We start from the raw sequence: 19789 nt of genomic DNA on the forward strand, positions 1-19789 counted from the left end.
TCAGCCATATCTTTTTACTCACTGCTTTCTCTATCCTGACTGTAATACTTTTGTCCCTCATTCCAGACAGTCTGGTGTTGTGTTTGATTTCATGTAACTCCAGGTTATTACCACAGTTTACACCTTCTCCACCCCTATTTTCTCACAGATATGCCTTTTTTTCTGTTTGGACATGATTCACACATATCTAAATCATCCTTGTTTTGACTTTGGGTTCTCCCTGGATGCCCTGCTTGACAGTCACTTAGCTTCCCACTCCAGAGACACTGAGGAAAATCCCACCAAACTTACATGGTCAGCTTGATGCCTGACAATGTGCCCTTCTCTGCAGCTTCCAACTTTGCCCTTTCCCCACAATTCCTTCCCTTACAGAATCTTCAGACACCTTCTGCCCCCAGGGTCATCCCACCAGCACCTGCATCTGGTGACAGTTTGTGTATGTTGTCCACAGATGCTTTATCCTGTACTTTCCTGTTTGTGTGGAAAACAATACTGAAGCTTAGTTGTTAAATATTCTTTCCCCCAGGATAGCCTTCATAAAACCCACATTCATCATGAGGTACACAAGAGCCTTTTAAGCAAAAATTGTAGCTAAGTGATTTCTAAGAATAGCAGATGTTTGTTTATTTATTTTTTGCTTAGAATTAGAGAAAACAAGAAAAGGAAGACTAGGCTTGTAGCCACATTCTTACTTATGGAGTATAATTGTTTTCCTCCATTATCTTCTATGATTCCTGTAAAGAATCTTCCATACTCTTCTTTGCATCTTCAATAGACCAGAAGCACTTTTGTGATTTATCATTGTACAAATTCTAGCTCGATGATGTTCTGACCTGGTACTAGTTTTAAAGTCAACATATAATGAAGAATTATTTTGAAAGAGTAGCACTAACACCAGCCTCACATCATTGTTTCCAAATCCAGTTGGTTATGTATTACAGATGACTCTTTCCTAATAAGTTTGCTTACTTATTACTTTCAGGGTTTCTGTGCTGGGAAAATGGGTTGCAAAAGAGACTGTGGGTATCATGACCTCATCATTCATATTCAAAAGAAGATCAACAAGATTACCATAGTGCATTACTTTGTAAAATTATAACCCCGAGAAGTAATAAGATTCAATTACATTTTTTTGGCAGAGTTATTTTCAAGAAAGTATCTGTCTCATGGCTGTAGTTTATTCTTTGTCTTGCTCATTGGATAACAGTTCTCATGAGGATTTTTCATCTTCTCAAACCTTGCAAGAGATAAATCCTTCTTTTCCTGTGGTCTACTTCAGTCTTTGCATATGTGCATTTTCTGAAGCGTTAACTGTTAACAGTTGTGCCTAAGAACTCTAAATTCCTTACACAGCCTCAGTGCTTTATAATGCTGGAGAACAAATGCAGACCGCACAAGGAGCTTTATTCCCCTTTACTCTGCAGAAGACCTGAAATATCACACTGAACAAGAATATTCCAATCATTGGAGAAAACTGATGGATCCTGTGGGCTGAATTTGTCTAAAATGCAGAGCAGCTACCTCTGTCCATTCTTGCACAAAACCCATTGCAGCTGCTATTAATGGTGGCAAAACCAAATGGCAGATAAGCAGAGGATGCTGAAATGTGTTTGCTGATTCTCTGTATTCTCACTTCAAAACTCAGGAGATTACTAAAACAGGTCAAATTCATTCCTACAAACCACAAACAAGAATGGGATAGTTTGTAAGTCAATACAGAGAGCTGGATTTACCTACTGCGTCAGTGCGATCTTTGTAAATGAGTGATAGAGAACAATACTGCAGGTATCACAGGTCTATTCTGCAAAATAATTTAAAGGGATGATTTAAGATCTTTTTAGTCAGCTTCTCATTTACACTGTTTTCTTTTCAATGCTTTTTTTAAACTTTTGCCTTCCTTGTTTTGAGAATGTAAAAGTCCAGAAGGCTCTTCTGGACTTCTCTTCTCTTGTGCTTGTATCTATAGTGGTAATAGTACATACTATTCAAGGAAGGCATAGTTAATACCATGTCGTATATTGGGACAGAATAAGTCAAGTCACCTTATGGTTTTTTTTGGAAGACATAACAAAAAACCCCATGTCTCTAATGTTGGGTGATAAAATCCCATAGGAGTTGAATGGTGTGATATTTCTGCACAGGTTTTTTCCTCATGTCAATTTAAAAGGGATTCCCCTGCTGCAGGATCTCAAAGGAATTTACAGTTGTTCTTTTAAGTAAGTGTTTATGCTGCTCAACAATTTGGACTGTCCATCGTGACTCATTTTGGAGCCTGCTCTGCCTGCCTGACTTGTATTTCTATGTGCAAGGATTTGAGGTTGCCAGCAAGAATATTTCTGTGAGCAACAAGCTCACAGAAGTCATGTGTTGGACATGGACTTCATGGAGCTTTCAATGTTTTTAGAAAGGGAAGTGTTAACACTGAATAGATGACGTTAACACCACCACCAAGAAAGAAAAAAAAAAAAAAAAGCTCTGAAAAGCTGTATTGACTAAATCTTCTAACAATGCTCGTGATTCTCCTATATCCTGCTCTGTGTTTTTGTATGGATTTTTCATAGCATAGACAGACGTTACCCACAGTGTGATTCAGTGTCTGTTTCTAGCTACGCTCTTGCATGATTTTAACCTGATTTCACGGGAGGAACAGAGAATGAAACACCGTAGCTCATGGTTGTCAGCAGTGAAAAATAGCCAGAAATCAGACAAACAGCTTCATTGCTGAGATTATTTCCGGGATGAAAACTCGTCCAACAGCTGTTTGCTTTGGCCACTACTCAGGTCCTGGTTTTTTTTTTTTTTAAATCAGAAAAAAAAGAGGTGGTTTTTTTTTTTTAAGATGTGGGCTGGTTATTTATGTAGTCAGGAAGAGGTCTCTGCTTCCAGTGTTGTGGTCTCGGAGCTGTTTTGACAGTTGGAGTACAGGGAGGTTTCCTCTCTTCTCTCTCTCCTTTTCTCCCATCCTTCATTCACTTAATGCACAGACCTGGAATGCTGTAGGAAGAAGAGAAAGCAAATTTATGAGTTCTTTAATCCCGGACAGGCAGCTCTGTGGCAGTTACCTTCAAGAAAAGTTCACGCCCCAAAGGAGCGTTTAGTCTTACAGAGCCACTGACTCACAGAGCAGTGCGTGTGAGTGGCTGCGAGGGAGAAGGGCAGAGATGAAGGAAAAGTTTTGCTTCCTTGTGAAACTCGTAATATTATTGCTTTAAGACTTTTTGAAAAGATGACTGCTACTTTTGTTTAAAGCATTTGTTCTGAAATTGCTGAAGCTGGAGTCTACCAGACTGAGGTCAGGAGCATTTTCTTTGGCAGAAAGAAGATACTTTTATAGAAGCCATGCCTGTACTTGGGGTTGCCTCCAAGCTGAGACAGCCAGCTGTAGGGTCAAAGCCTGTCCACACTGCCCTCCCGATACCCAACCTTGGTTCTCCCAGCTCACAGAAGTACTCACCAAAATCTTTGGAGCTTACTGGGGCAGAGAGCTCCATGCTTTCTTGTCAGCTTACGTTAAAGTCAACCTGTGATTTTGGAGAGAGGAAAACGCTTCAAGGAAAAACCCAGGAGATCGAAGATAGCAAGGTTAGTTGTAAACTTTACCTGTGGAACTCAGTTCTCAAAAAATGTTGATTTGCTTTGAAAAAATCTTTGATACAAACTTTCTGCATGCAGAATTTGGGGGTAAATGAGTAAAGAGACTTTTGCTGTCATCACTGAACTCCCATAGCAGCATTGGAAATTTGTTTTGCTCAGTGTTGCTGTTTGAATAAATATTCTGGTTTTAAATGTTAGTGTTATTCACTTCACAGATGAATTTTGATAAGGATCAGTAGAATCATTAGGAGAGAAAAATCATTCTGGCACCCAGTAAACAGAGAATTTAAAAAAAATCTTGGCAGCTTTATGTTATATTATGAAATTTAAAAAGAGATCTCACGCCCACACCTATTCCCACAGGGAGGCTCTTTTAAAATAAAAACATGCAATTGATTTTCTTTTCAATTTTCAAATGATCTGGCTATTCTTGCTGCAGGACTGCTGAACCAGAAAAACAGCTTCTCAGTGAAAAGTACTTGTGTTTTTCTCTTCTTCAAAATAGCTTCTTTGTAGCCCCTATCTAGCCCCAATTCATTGTGATTTAAAAAAACCCTTGGATTATCTGAAGTAGGATGTCACAATACTTTTTAGACTGCTTAGGGATTTTTCTTTCATAAGGGGATTCTTTTTGAGTCCTAAGTAACTTTTAAAAAAGCTTCTGCTTTATTTTCAATTAGTCTTTCTGTTGTAGTTGAAAACATTTTTCATGCTTTGTACATGAGTATTGAGACCCTTCTTGTCAGCAGCATATATTTCTGTAGATCTTTCAGTCACTACATTACGGCTGCATGTGTGGTTTACGCAGCTTCAGCAAGCTGTGAGACTACCTCCTCTTGCTTTTCTAGTTTGTGGAACTGATTACCACACTGGAATTAAACATGTATTTTCAATTGTATCGTAGTTAGTTTGAGAACACTTAAATGTCATTAGAGTTGTTACAGTGGCAAGATGCACATAATATATGTACTTGTTTTTTCTTTGTTTTTAGTTACTGGGTTAATTCAGTATTACTGAAGAAAGTTGGTTTTGTGGTTAAAGCATAGGGTTGGGATTCTGAACATTTGGTTTCCTTTTTAAACCTTACCACATATTTCCACATGAGATTTTGGCCATGCCACTTAACTTTTCCCTTGGAGTTTTCTGTCACATCTCCCCATCTCCCAGAGATGATGCACTGGTGGTGTGAGACATGCTATACAGAAATGTAAAAAAGAAGCAAACTGTTCATCTCTTGATTACCACAAGTGATGAACAGTCCATTTCTATAACATGAGTATGAAGATAATATAAGTTTGAAGATAATAAGTTTTCAACACAATGCAATTCCTGCTTGTTTACTTATTTTTAATAGAAAATATTCTTAGTTTGTTTTTTAATGGTATTCCTTAATGGATATTCCATGAAAAGTAAATTAGATTTGCAAATACTATTTTCCATGAAAAAAGCAGAAGGTTACTACATTGGCTGCTGAGAAGTGTTTCTTGTTTACTTAAAAAAGTGTGGAGAAAGATATTAAGCAACTTGCCTTCAGTATTTAAACCATTTGGGAACTCTTAGTAATTAGTGTGAGACCAACTGGGAGTCATAGCCTTCCAAGGCATCTGGTCCTGGACCCTGCTGAACTTCTACTGAGTAAAGTAACAGCCTGGATGGATGAAAACAGTGATAGCAATTTGCTGTTTCATTGGTTTGACAATACCTGGCATCTCAGAGACTGTTTTTTTAAAGAAAGCAACAAAAAGCAAACCAATTTCCAAAAAAACAACCTACCAGTCATGACATCCTTCTCTATATATGTTCTCAGTGGAGGCTGCCGAGCAGTTTGAAAAGATGATCTGTAAAGAGTAAGACCAGCCTGTGCACATGATGGTCTGAAAACTTCCCCCAGCCAGCTGGATTTATAGAAGTGCTGAACATTCAAAAAGTTGCTAGTTTCTGAAGCCTTTCTGTATTATCCCCTTATAAGTCTGACATTTCCAGTAAAGCTTAGTGGCAGCCTTTTGCTCAATTTTCTTCCTGGCACATTTTTGGAAAGATGTTACTTTATTCACCTTTAAAGCAAGTTTCATGAAATCTTTTTGCCAAAGAGGTTTGGGCTGTAAGGTGGATGGGTTTTTATGAAAAAGAAATTATTTTAATGCTTTTCTTACTAGTAAGCTTCAAAGGATCAACCTAAAAGTATTGAATGCTGTTTTCTTCTTCAGTGATGGAGATCCATGCAAGCTGGGTAGCCTCAGAAGTATGTGTAGGTTACTAAACAGTAGTTCTAAGCACAGACCTGATCGAGCTGTTAGAGTTAATGCCTCTTCAGGTTTGCTGAGCAGATGTACGTCCTGCACTACAGGTAGGACATCCCAAAACTTGACCATTTGTGAGTGCTGATTCCAACAGATCTTTGGTTAGCAAACACATTAATCCATGTGATATCTCTGTGTGACTGTTGTATACAAAGCTGTACATTGGGTCCGTGTAACTATAAAAATGATCAGATAAAAAGTTTTTCAGTCTAAATTTGGTGAATACCTAGTCTGAGTTTCCAACTGAAAGTAAAATCTGACTAACATATTTTTTGTATGCTTATGTTATAATTGGATATAAGGCAGCACTGATTTTTGCGGGGAAAAAGTATGTATCTCTATGTGCAAAAGACAATGGAACATATGAATTCATCATCTGGTTAGCTTTTGCTCTTGTCTGCTGAAAGCAGCGCCTTTTGCATTGCTCGCTCTGGTGTTTTACATTTGCTGCACTATGGGTCACAAGTTTTTTCATCCTGTCTGCAAGGCACTTAGATTGACACCATGTAGTCACTGTGACATATCCTGTTGCTATGCTAAGGATTCTAAAATACATTTGGGTTATGCATGTCAATACAGTAGGTCGTTGCCACCCAGCTGTTTCCTCTATGAAGTTCACTCTCACCAAAAGTGATTGTTCAAGAATTTTTTTGCTTGTGTTGGCTTTCTCACAAGGCCAAGGCTGGTGAGGAATATAGCGGCAACCATCAGTTCCTTTTCCCTTGGTGTTTCTCCCATCTCAAACGATTTTGTTGCACTTGCACATGTGGTCTTGGTTGTTTCTTGTTTGTGGACATGATGAAGTTTAATAAAAGTGATATTTTATTGTGGTAGAAAAATTTTGAGGTGATTATATTTACCTTTTTTCTTAATTGTATAGAACTTAGTTAAGCTTATGAAAGCAAATAATAACTTGCTAATGATTTAAATTATTCTGTGTGTAGTTTATTCAAATGCACTTTTGTTCAAAATTTTCATAATTTGTGCTTTGGTACCTAAGTCTCATAGAACAGGTCCCTCTGCTTTCTTGCTAAACCCACTAATGTTTAGGCTGACTGCATGAACACTTTATGATGTGAATAGTAATGCAAAATATTTGAACACAAGTATTCAGAGCACATTCTTTTTCCCTGAGTATCATATAGACAAAAGTTTATTCCTATATATGTACACAGGAACAGAATCCAGCTGATGGATTCATGAGGTGAAATGCTGGCTGTCTTTGAAGCAGATGGAGTTTTGCTGTTCATCTGGACCATAGAGTGTTTTTGTCCAAAACTATGTCTGAAAACACAACTATATTTTCTAATACTTTTCTAACTGTGGGTGTAGTATTATTTGTATTTCTTTACCACCACTTTTATACTGCTTGCAAAATTAATCATCAGGTTGCTTTTTGATACTGTTCTAGTTGTAGAATGTGCCACTAAACAGTAACAAAGTGAAAAAAAATCCATTGATATTGTTGAAAAGTAAATGAAACAATGACTTAAAACTACAGGAATGAAGAAGGATTTTATTTGCAAAACCAACTTATTTGGTCACTAAATTATAACTGCACTGTATTATCTTGAGTTGGTGTTGGGAGGCTGGGGCCAGACCCTTCAGCTGTGCCCGGCAACAAGACAAGCGTCAAAGGGCAGAAACTGAAGCACAGGAATTTCCATTGAATTTCAGGAAAAAATTCTTTACTTTGAGTGTGGCAGAGCACTGGAACAGGCTACCCAGAGAAGCTGTGGAGTCTTCTTCTCTGGAGACATTCAAAACCTGTCTGGATGCAATCCTGTGCAACCTGTTCTAGGTGAACCTGCTTTAGTACAGGGTTTGGATTACAGGATCTCCCTTCTGTGAGTCGGTAATACTGACTTGTAGCAAAATGCCAATGGCAATAGTGTTTTACTCCAGGTCACCTGAAAGTGTGATTGATTTCAGCTACTCTCACACATTTGGTGGTGTAGTCACAAGTGCATTGCCATGAATCCTCTCCAGCACAAAGCTGCGCAGCTGCTGGGAGTCAGCAACGTCTGCTAGTCACACTGGTCTTCTGGTCTGGCTTCCTCGGGGCTGCTCCTTGCAGTGCTCTGCTTTATGTTCCCAAAGTTTTCCTCCCATCATTAGACTTTCTTCTTTCAAGAGCCCTGCACCATCATTTATGCTTCCAAAGAGAATTTTCTCTGAGATTAATCTGATATATTAATTGTAGAGTTTTGGTTGTATGACTTGGTTGATAAGATTTTAGCCTTCTTTCCTGAGTTAGTTAATTCCTTTACTATCATAATATCTTCTTTCTTTTGATTTTTTTTTTGTTTTCAGTCTCTCTTTGTTCATGCTATCTGTCTGCTGCTGTCTGCTTTATCTGCTTCTTCCTTCCTGCTGGCAGACATCTTTACAGGCTACTGAATATGACTTATTTTTCTCTGTATCCCCTAATCAAGTCTTCCTGTCTTGCCTGCAGCATTTTTCATATCACTTTTTATTATCAGAAAGCACTCGTCAGCCTCCCCGGATGATCCAGTACACACATGTAAACCTAGAACTTTTCTAGATACCTCAGTTTTGAGGGCTTGTAGTAAGATCCTAGTAGCATGGTGATAGTGGTATCCAGAGGATGAATGGACAGTTGTGGATCTTATGTGGATCCAGCCCTAGTAATTTCATTAAACAATTGGATTTTTATACAGGAAGATCTTAGGGGAGCTCAGGAAATGGATCTTCTGCAAGGCCTCCTGGAAGAAATGACAAAGAGTATTACGTGTCCACCTGAGTAAAGAGACATAACCAACTTCTTCTGTAGAGCACAGAAATCTGAGCAATTAAGCTGGGGAAGAGGTCTGTAAATCAGCAGGACAGAGCAGAATAGATGTGTGGTACCTGGTAAGCATGTCCAACAGAAAATGGGGTCCAAAACACTTAGTTGTACCAAGTGAATGTTGTTAAAGTAATCGAAACTGAACGTCAGTGTCACAAACCCAAGCTAAATACTTTGATCTGATTAGGCAAAAGCACATGCTGGTGCTGTTAAAGTGACTCTTAAGGTCCATTTCATTTGGTATCCTACCACTGCATCTCAGCTTTACTCTGAGGGCTTCTAGTGTCATTCAGCCAGCCCTTTTGCACTAGGACATTAAGATGAGCATGGAAACCTCTCATTTTTCTCTCATCAATTTCAAGTAGTTTGTCAGTGATGTGGTAAATCCTGCCCATCACAAGACCCCAAACTTGGAGAACATCTAGGCTGCTCTATACAGACAGATCTCAAGACAAATATTTTTGTTTTCCATACATGGGTGGAGCTCCTGCTCACGTCAGTGGGAGTACTGTGCACATTGGAATACCAGATGTGTGCCATAAATGACTTCCATATCTCTGTCTTTCCTCAGCTAACCCTTCCATACCACTTACTTATGTTTTGTGTGACCCTTTCCCACCATTCCCCAAATCTCTCCAAAGTAAGGCATCTGTTGCAATCCCACATCTCTTTGACCTTTCAATTGCTTGGATACTTTTTTGTCTGGTCTCTGAGGGCCAAGCTCCACTGAGTTTCTTGACACACTGAATCTAGGGAGCATAAATAAATGAGTTTCTTTCCCCATTTTGTCATAGCCTTCCTTTTCTCAGCACTAGTGCCCTGGAGATATCTGCCTTGTGGGTTGGCAAGAAAGGAGGCTGCTCATTGTGCTGAGAGTTTCATTTACAGCACTACAGCCAAGGCAACAGAAAAGGGCAGCAGAAGCAGCCAGAAACCGCCTATCTTCTCCCCATAGTGACCGCTAATGATGGGAAGCCAGCAGTGTTTCAAAAGCACTGAGCTAGCTGCCAGAAATTTCGGTCAGCACTGTGGACACCTGGGACTATGCGTGTTCAAAATTCACACAGCCCCAGTGAAGCCAGGACAGTTGGCAGGAGTTCAGATTGTCAGCAATTTCAGCTTCTTGTCTTGTGCTCTGAATTATTTCTTTATCAAACAGATAACAGTCTTTAATGTGCTTTATGTATCCAGTACCATCTGTCTATGCTATATTATAACTGATTTAAGAGCTCCATGCTGTATGAGCTTGCACTAAATTTCACTATTGTTTATTGTCTAATCATCTGTATCAAGCACATGTTCATATAGTTGAGATAAATGTAAAGTAACACAATATCAGCTCTCAAAGCTTTTGTATCTGTGAACAAATAGTATTGAGTGTAGGTTGAATGATGTTTTTCGTCTGTAATTTGTGATTGGGATCATAGATAGGAGGGTATTCAGCAACCTGATCTTAAGACCTCTGCCTAAATTTCTACTGCTTTCATGTTATTTCTCTTACAAAATAAGAACATAGAACTCAACTTATTCCGTATTAATTGGTGCGTTGTGAGCTGGTATTACACATCATCAGAAAACAATCACAGTTATTCTTTTGTATTGCATTTGTGCCTGGGGCAGCTTCTTGGGGATTTCCTGATGAAACAACTATTCAATAAAAAAACCTTTCCTCAAAAATGGGAGTGTGTCTGCAGGATGATGCACTGTGAATGCACCAGCAGAATTGGAACAACCCAGCAACATTTGCTTGGTGCCACACTTTTGCAGCCCCCTGGGATACCCTGTTCTTCATAGCCACAAATGGAGGTAAGTGGTCTCCCTCTTCAGATAAAAATAATGGGCTTGTATTATACCCCAGGAGGTTTTAGTTAGGCTTTAGTAAAACTTCCTAGTCGTAACAGTAGTTAAACAGAGGGAACACTTTGCCTGTGGAAAATATAATATCTCCATCACTGGAAAACCAAATGTGTACACTTGCCAGTCATAGTATTATTAGCACTGATCCTCCATTGTGCAATGGAATTGGTGACCACCTTGATGATCTTCTCATTCTCTTTTCTCATTCCTTGGTTCAGCTGACTTCAGGAGCTGAATGAAACCATGATTCATTGGGAACATGGGCTGACAGCACCGTGGCCCACTGGGATACAGATATGTAAGGACTCTCTTTGGAGACAGATTTACTTCCTTAGAAAAAGTGCCTTTGTGCAGTATGGGTGTTTCCAGAGGCATTGCACTGAAATATTGCAGTTCCTGTTAAGTTTCCTGAAAGCACAGGCAGGGTATTCTTGGAGCCCAGAAAGCTAGTTGTGTGCTTGGAAACACTGATTTCCCTGGCATATCAGTATTGGAGTGTCCTCATGCCTCCAACAAGCCTACAAGATCTGACAGTGGAGTGACTCGTGGGAACCCAGTTCTTTGCTCTACAGCAAGGAACATAGAAGCCCTATGAACTTAAAAATCCTTAATTTAAAATCCCTTCAGGAGCAGTGCAGTGAATATTTCATTTGGCTGCATTTTGTAGGGGGTCCCTGGAAGACCGGAGCACCTCAAATCAACAAGCAGTGTGAGGGGTACCACTGAGATTAGGGAGTTTGGTTGCACTGAAAAACATTTCTCCTCTCAAGTAAAAACACAATAATGTCCTTTCTGTGGATTTTTTTGTTCGGGTCAACCATACCTCGATCCCAGAAAGTTTTACTAGATTGATGTCTTACCATGACAGGTAGCATGCATGCGTGCAGAAGTTAGTCCAGCCCTAAATGACTGCATTACATGGAGGGCAGGAGAAAGGGAAAAGCATTATCCCCACAGTGCAGAGGGAAGGGAGAGATTAAAGGGAAAATGGATGATTTTCCCACACTCAGGCTGGGACTTTGTGGCAGCACTAGGAATTTCAAGTCATATATATCTCGAGTCCCAATCTCCACATCATAACCACAAGCCTATCCTTTGTCTTTTCTAAGGGATCAGTTAAGAATGAAACATCCAAATAATGAGTTATTTTTCCTTCTTGCCTCATAAGGACAGTTTTGGCTTTGTCATCATTTTAATGTCAATAGCTAGCATAAATGTGGGCCCAGCTCTGAGCTGGAGGTGGAATTCTACTCCAGGAGCCATATTCTCTTGATTTTGGTGTATCCAACCAACACAGACTAGCAGAGTTTGTTAAAGATGCAGAATATTTTGTGCGCTTTGTGGAGCAGTATAACATTTATCAATGGTCCCGTGTGTAATGCTGTTGATAGGCTGTTCACTTACTAAATATGATGTGGAAAATCCAGTATTTGTGAAGTAAAAGCAGGCCTCTTTTGAAGAGAAGTGGCTTTTTTTGGTCCTAATTTCTGCCTTTGAGTACACTGCCTAGCTTCTTTGTAGCAGAAACTTGTATTTAGTAAATACTAAGGGCATGAATTAGAAATGAGAGCTGCTAATTTTTTTGACTATGTATTCATTCTGGTCTAGGTCTACTGTCCCTTTTTCTCTAGTATACTAAACTATTTTTTGAGTCACACAGTTTTTCTTGCACTTGCATACAGGGCACGCAAAGAGTAGTTCATTTAAATCAGCTCTGTGTTTCATTCTGACCTGATTCACAGGATGTGGTCTTGGAGGAAGCCCATGCCTTAACAATAGCCTTTTGACAAGTGAGGGTGTTTGGGGATTAAGCTGGAAGAGGAGGAAGCATATATCTATTCTCAAACCTAGTAGTGGGCTATTTTGTGCGAATCTTCACTTGCCCATGATGTTTTTAAGGTCACAAACCTTCCTTTTGGTTTTTACTGGCAAGAGGATGTTGGCTGAAAGATAGCATAACTCCTTTAAAATTCAGTAAAGGAATGCAGAGTGTTTTGTCTGGTAAATGTGAAGGGATAATTCCCCTGTGTAAGATGTGCAGATTTCTGATGGCTCTTGTGTATGTTCTGTGTAAACCAAGCTGAGAGAACTTGGAAAATAAGCAAATCAAAGGGAAGCATAATTTTGAAGTGGTTAGAGCTGGATCATAATATTTCTGGATATATAAACTGAGAAGGTGCCAGCCACTAAATATACTAACTCTGCATAAAACATGAGAAAATTTGACCAAGTATAATATTAGTATTGTCCTAACCTACTTTCAACATGACATTTGGTCTGACTTGTATTTCTAGTTATATTTATTCCCTGTAAACCCTCCTTTGCTGCTCTGCCCTTCTGATCTTAATTCAGCAGAAAGCATTTCATCCTTCAATATATCTCTCAACAGTTGATCAAAATATTTTGTTCAGGTGAAACTCTCCAATTGCAGCAAATTTGAAAACAAATTGGAACAAAAATAGTTGTTGAGCTCTCTCTTGTGTTTTCTATTTCAAATTATCTCTCTTTGACAGTTTTAACACCTGGCTTTGTAGCTTGTTGATGTTGTGTTAAGCTCCAAAAGATTTGGCAGTGAAAACTTCCTGTTGTGCATCAGGATTTGAATTACAGGGAATGAGTAAAACCACTACAGCTTAGTAATGAGCATGGCCATGCACAGAAAGACTCCTAGCAAGTGATGTAAAGCACTTGACCACTTTCATTAATCTGGAAAGGCTGCATGGCTCATACGTGATTTAGGGTGAGTAAGACATAAGTCAGGGTGCAGGATTTTTACTCACCGCTACAACAATGAGATTTCCTGGCAGCACATCTAAGCAGTAAACAAGTTGGTTTCTTTTTTTTTTTTTTTTTTTTTTTTTTTTTTGGGAGTATTTTTGTTTTGGTTTGGTTTTTGTTTTTTGGGCTCTTTTTTTGTAAGCTGTCTCTGTAGTAGAAATAAATAGGCATTAAATAAGAATGTGAAAAAACAAATAAAAGTTCAAAAGGAGTTAAGAAATTTCCTCAGCTGAGCAGTCTGCCTGCTTTAGTCATTCCTGGCCAGCTCACCAGCCATAGACAGAGTGCTGGAAGGAAGAGCTGAAGGAATATGTTTCTCATGAAGGAGCAGCACAAATCTGAAATCTTGAGAGCTGCAGGTTAAGATTCTCTCTTTAAATGCTTCTGAGAGGGAGCAAGGCTGAGTGTATTACATGGGAATTCACAATCTAGTTTCATTTGTGGTTATTATCAAGTACCTCCTTGAACTCAGCTCATGCGTGAAACAGTAATAATGAATGTGTTTTTTAGAGTTGTTTCTTGACTATTATTTGAATATTATTTTTTTAAATACAGAAGAAATAATCTAATTAGCTACTTTTTAAAGTGTTGGTGAAGTTACTTTTAATTATCATAGAAAAATGATTTTTTTTTAACCTAATCTGTTACTGATGTTTTCAGCTTCCTATCTGTCAGGCTAATAATGCATCCATTTTTTGTTCCTGCTTGTAATAAGAAGACAGAAGTAGGAGGCATTTTATATACAACATGCATTTTTTTCCTGTGTAAACTTGTGATCCTGACAAAAGTAAGGAGACAATAACAGCGTCACTGCTGTTTTCTTCACCTCGCTGCAATATCTCTCTGAAGACTGGTATGGTTCTGTATTATTAGCTGAAACCTAAGAAATAGGTTGCTCCACAAAGATACTATTGTAGTGATTGACAGTCAAATACTCTGTTCATAGGTGATGCCATCTCCAGGTGTGTGTGGGGGGGGTTAATACAATCTAATTTGCAGAACTTTCACATCCAGCCTTCTCTTAAGGAAGAGCAAGGTTTCTCCAGTTGGGAATGGATTGGTGTTTGTGTTACTGATGAACGAGAGCAAAGCAACCCTCCCCATTTGTGACAGCTATGTCAGTCACAGCCTTAAAGAGTTTTGGTTTATAAGATAAGCTATTAGCACAAGGGAGTGGGGAATAGAAGAAAAATGTGTGGAAATGAAAACAAGACTTTCTTCCCAGGGCCCCACCAAGTCAGTGCAGTATTTTTTCTGAGTTATTCAGCCTTATTTGTGGACATGATACAGAGATGTAGAGTACTGAGGGGAGCTGATTAAGCAAAGTTTCACAAAAGGGAGCATGCAAATCTCAACATACTGAGTACCGGTGTGTTGAACTGAATAGCGTAATTCAAAAAAATTATTTAAAGAGGATTTGGCAAAAGAAAAATAATATAATACAGGAGATTAAGATCAGCAAAATAGATACTGGATAACTCCTTAAAAGCAAGGGGATTATGGACATATTTGCATCAATTGAAATTTTTTTTCCTTTTTTCCTGGGCATTTAATAGTCTCATTTATTTGTGCAAAGTTGTAAGATTTCATTTTGAAATAATTATATAGATGCCAGAAAAGACAGAGTGATAGTAGTCACATTTCACTCTAAGGGGACAAAAGTTCACTTCCCATTAAAAATTTTATTTTGGATTATAATAAAGTCAGTATTTTCAAAAATAATTTTCACTCAGATGTGTAATTGTCTTTAAAGGTCTCAGCAGCCTTTGCACAGAGTAATATAAGATTCACAACACCCTTTCATTATAAACTAGTTATTTTGTCCTAATTGATTAGATAGAAACATGTATCTTCATCAAGCCATAAATCAGTGTCATATCCCAGTATTGGTCTTTGGAAGGTGAAGGTGAGTATTGGTTCCTGCTGTATTTGTAAGTCTGTATTTGTGATTTAGTCCATTTCTTACAAAATTCTGCATGGATGCAGTAGCTAATCTGAACTGAAGGTTGAGTAGAATCTTTTAGAATGTATAAATACTGCCATGATTTTAAAGCAACAAAACATTTTGGATCATTTTGGAAAAAGTTGGGGTATTAGTTCACAAAGATCCACTATGACGCAAAGTGTAATTTTTTGGTAGTTCCTGAGCTGCTGTCCTTGTCTTGGTCAGACTAACGTGGATTTATCACTAGCTGTGTGATAATTCAACTTTTTTTTAATGCTGAAACATTTTCACAGAAATATGCAAGTAGAGCCTTAGATACAAAAATGAGAAATTCGAAGTGCAACAGCACTCTTCTACAACTACCTTTGGTTTTCTTATTTAGACTTCAGGAATGGTGATATTTCAGCTAATATTTCATACAATTCCAATCGGACATTTAAGGGCTGTGTAAGACAACATTCCTACACAGTGCTTTTTCTTTGAGATCAACACACTGTCTTCCTTTGAGTGCAGTTTGGGTGTCTTGCCCTTAACAGTTAGTTAAGCTCTTTAGAACAGCTATTTAAATAATAATTTTTGTGCTTATATGATTAATTTTGTTCTGCAGCTGCTTTTGGGATACTTTCAAACATGTTTCAGTGTGACAAGTATTGATGTGTACCCTAACATTTTTGGAGTAGCAGGATACAACTTGGATATGACTCAAAATGTTAAACCAGCAATTCATTGAATGGATTAGTACAGCTCCTCTAAAGCCACCATGAGATTTTTTAGTACAGAGATAATAAATGTAGCCTTAGCATTTTGGCACCAGTAGTGCGTCCTATGTAGAGTGAAATACATATTTAGTATATGGTGCGTATTAAATACAGAGATGGGTATTTGTGCTCATATACAGATACCTGTTAACATCTATCTATGTCATAATTTACAAAAGTTTGAAGTATAGTCAATAAATTATTCTTTTTCAAATGTGGAAGGTGGTTTAGAGATGCATATATGCACATTATACATGTGCACATATAACTCCATATACATCACGTCATATATGTTATCTTTTTGATAAAGAAAGGATAGAATTTTGAAAGAAAGGAGAATTACTGCTTATAGTAATGTGCAGAAAAAGTGAGATGTAGAACATGTCTTTTTGCTTGTCATTAACTGTAGAATTAACTGCTATGTTCAATACTGAAACAGGCAAATGCAGCAGAAGCACCGATCCCTGTGCTGCTTAGACCATGTGTTTCCGTCAGTGCACCCACAGCACTCAGCAACAGCTCAGCAGCCCACATCCCCAGTGACAGGCCAGGGGCTGGCAAGTGGTGCTCTCCTCTGTCCCTCCACTCTCAGCCTCTCTCAGGCTGCATTACCCCCTCCAGTTCCTCTGGGGTGTGAATCTGCCTCTGCAGTGCTGAGGAGACTGATGGAAAGATTGTAAATAAATTCTTTAAGTTATTGGGAGTTTCCAAAAAAGACTAGATTCTGTTACCCTACATTTGTATGCTTCTGCAGCTCTCTCCTTTTACCATCTCTGTGATATCTTCTAGGAAGATGTCCATTGTTCGCTCCATCATTTCAAATACTTCATTCTAGACACATGAAAAAAATAATCGTTTTCAAATTAGAACTTGCTGTGTTCTTTAAATCAGTGGGGGTTTTTCTGTTTGCTCACTGGAGTAAGAATATCATCCCATTTCGTTGTGGTTAGACAATTTATAATCTCTTACATTTTCACAAAGTAAGATTTTCAAGCAATACTTTTGGATGTCATTTTTGGGAATGTTGGGCTATGTTCGTATCCTGTGATATTTTATGTCATCTGACTGGTATTATCTGATAATCATTTAATCTGAGATTTTTATTCAGGGAAATTATAGATTTAAAGAGGAAAAAAAGAGAAGAAAACTTCTTTGTGCACTGAAAACATTCAGAATGTATTATTTTAGGAAAGCTGAGCTTGTTACAGAAAAAAAACCCCCTCTTTTCCATTTACTATTTTTTTTATTCTATCTGTTTGGATGACCTATGGAATTTGGTTAATTAAAAATTCCCAAATATTTAGGTTATGCTTCTTGCTGAAGTATTTGGACATTTAGATACTTCTTATAAGTGATACCCTGTTGTGTTTTTGAATAAATTTTGAGAACTATGATTGGCATGTCACTGCCTTTAATTTCCTTGTATGGTACAGTATTCAGTTCATGTCCATTTTACACATTGTATAGCCAAACTTGAGTATGCACAAACAGTATAAGGAAAGGGTAATCAATCTGACTGTGTGAAAACTCTGAGGAAATACTGATAAGTAAAACAGCCCATAAATTCTGCAGAGAGAATTGTTCACATTCATGGCTCTAAAGATTAAAATTGAGGCTCCTTCTGTCCCACCCATAAATGACTTTTGGCAGTAGAAATGTGGTCAGTAAAAATCCACTCACAATCTTTCTGCCAATCCATATCAGCTTTCTCTGTCTTATTCTATGTACCAAAAGAATCCAGTCTATATAGGACCATTGTTCTAAAATATTGTATTTCTTTAATGCAATCTTTCTTTTTGAGTTCAGTAATATTAGGTCCTGATAGCTGAACGTTGCTGTTAAAGTCAGGACTAAGTGCATGTGATTAATGAGCAGTATGAATAGAATATGTGGAGCACAGGCAAGAGGCTCTTTAGGATTGCTTTTTCCTGTCTGCAAATAGCTTGGGACCAATGGAAAATATAAGGGAAGTTCAAGAGAGTCCTAGCTCTTTTTTGTAGATCAGTGAAGTTCAGAATCAACACAGAGTGGGGAGCACTGATCAAAAATTGTTTGAGGAAAGTTGTTAATTCTGTCTTGTAATTTTCACATTTATTGAAATAATTATGTCTGTCAGTTTAGGAAAGGATGGAGGTTCCTGCTGAAAATTGAGAATTCTCTACAACCACCTGAAAGGAGGCTGTAGCCAGGTGGGCGTTGGCCTCTTCTCCCAGGCAATCAGCAACAGAACAAAAGCACACAGACTCAAGCTGCACCAGGGGAGGTTAAGGATAGCCATCAGGAAGAATTTCTTCACTGAAGGGATAGTTAATCAGTGGAACAGGCTGCTCAGGGAGATGGTGGATTTACCATCTCTGGAAGTGTTCAAGAAATGACTTGTACTTAGTTCTGTGGTTTAGTTGATATGGTGGTGTTTGGTCAAAGGTTGGACTTGATGATCATGGAGGTCTTTTCCAACCTCAGTGATCCTGTGATTCTATGAGGCTCCAGTCACAGTGGAATTCATCTTACCTCGTTAAAGCCAGTTAAAAGGTTGACGTCTAGTCTGAGCTAGTTGCATGGGCTCCAACTCCATCCAAATGGCAGAGAAAAATACTTCTTGAGGGCAATTTCTTTCATTTTTCTGAGTTGTTTATGTAAATGTAGAATGACTCACCCTCTGGCAGTACGTGCATCTATTGCTCAATTAAGGGGAGATGAACCTTCTAATTTAAATTAAACACTTGATTTTCAGTATCTGAAATCAGCTGAGATGAATCTTACCTGTAGTACAGAACTTCTATTTGTGAAGTTCTTTTCAGGTACGTATTGCTAATGTTATCATTATTACAACAGATTGTACAACTGTGTTTCAAAGTACATTATTTAAATCTTTTGAGGCTACTTTGCAAGCTAGTGGAGACATAGACTTCATAAAGGTGATGGATCAGGGCATGCTTTTATCAGAGGGACATCCTCTTTTTGATTCTTAAAACAGATTAGTGATATGAAAATATGGAAAGTCCCTGAGAAATGGTGAAGAGCAAAAGAGCAAAAATAATACTCAAAATGAGCCAGTTGCATGGGAGATGGAGATATCTCTGTGAAGAAGACATGTTTCATTTTGATATATTCTCACAGCTTCCTGCTTAATGCTGCAGAGACTGTAGAGATAATGAAATGGATCATTACCCAGAAATACTCTAATGAATTAGTTTACTAAATTTATTACAACTGTGTATATAGACACGTGAGCCTTACACGTGCACACAAAGAGAAATACGTAATGAGGTGATGGGCAATCAACTTGCACATGTGGATTTACACATGGGTGTACTTGCACAAATGTCAAAAGTTCTATCTCAGCAGCGTCTCATACAGATGCACACAGCACTTGCATGCATCTGCCAGCATTAGACTTCCTCCCTCTTCACTGCTGTCACTGTCTTTCTGAGGAGAAGGGTGGCATTAATCTAGAATGACATTGTTGTAACTGCTACAGCCATTGCTTATGGGGAAGGATATCATTAAGGAATTGTGGTTTCTGCTTAACAACTTGAAATAAGTAGGAAGGCTTATAGCAAGTGACAGGGCTACATGCTGGCTTAATCAAGTTGGATGTGTGCTCCGCAAAGGGTGCTGCTCGTTGGCTGTAGTCGCTGTAATTTCGCTGGTAAATCCCTCATGAGCTGTAAGCTACTTTGCTTGGCAAACTGACATGAAGTAGAAATGTTTGGAAAGCATTGGAGCTGTCACCTGTCTAACCAGT

The 19789-nt window shown here is 38.4% G+C and overlaps 1 protein-coding gene across 10 annotated transcripts in view; it reads left to right on the forward strand.

Annotated features, from left to right (window-relative positions):
* NAV3 (neuron navigator 3) overlaps positions 1–19789 on the forward strand; it is a 526195-nt gene that overhangs the window by 264249 nt on the left and 242157 nt on the right. For 4 of the 10 annotated variants that reach the window (XM_010413718.4, XM_010413722.4, XM_010413721.4 and 1 more), the window contains exon 1: positions 2898–3582. The exons of 3 other annotated variants lie outside the window; for them this stretch is intronic. In XM_010413718.4, coding sequence (XP_010412020.1) covers positions 3340–3582 — 243 coding nt within the window. In that variant the 5' untranslated portion in view covers positions 2898–3339. Of the gene's footprint in view, positions 1–2896; positions 3583–19789 lie in introns of those variants that run through there. 3 more of the 10 variants (XM_019279826.3, XM_010413728.4, XM_010413719.4) reach the window with 2 other exon arrangements.

This window comes from Corvus cornix, chromosome 1A, assembly GCF_000738735.6.
Source record: "Corvus cornix cornix isolate S_Up_H32 chromosome 1A, ASM73873v5, whole genome shotgun sequence".
Lineage (NCBI taxonomy): Eukaryota > Metazoa > Chordata > Aves > Passeriformes > Corvidae > Corvus > Corvus cornix.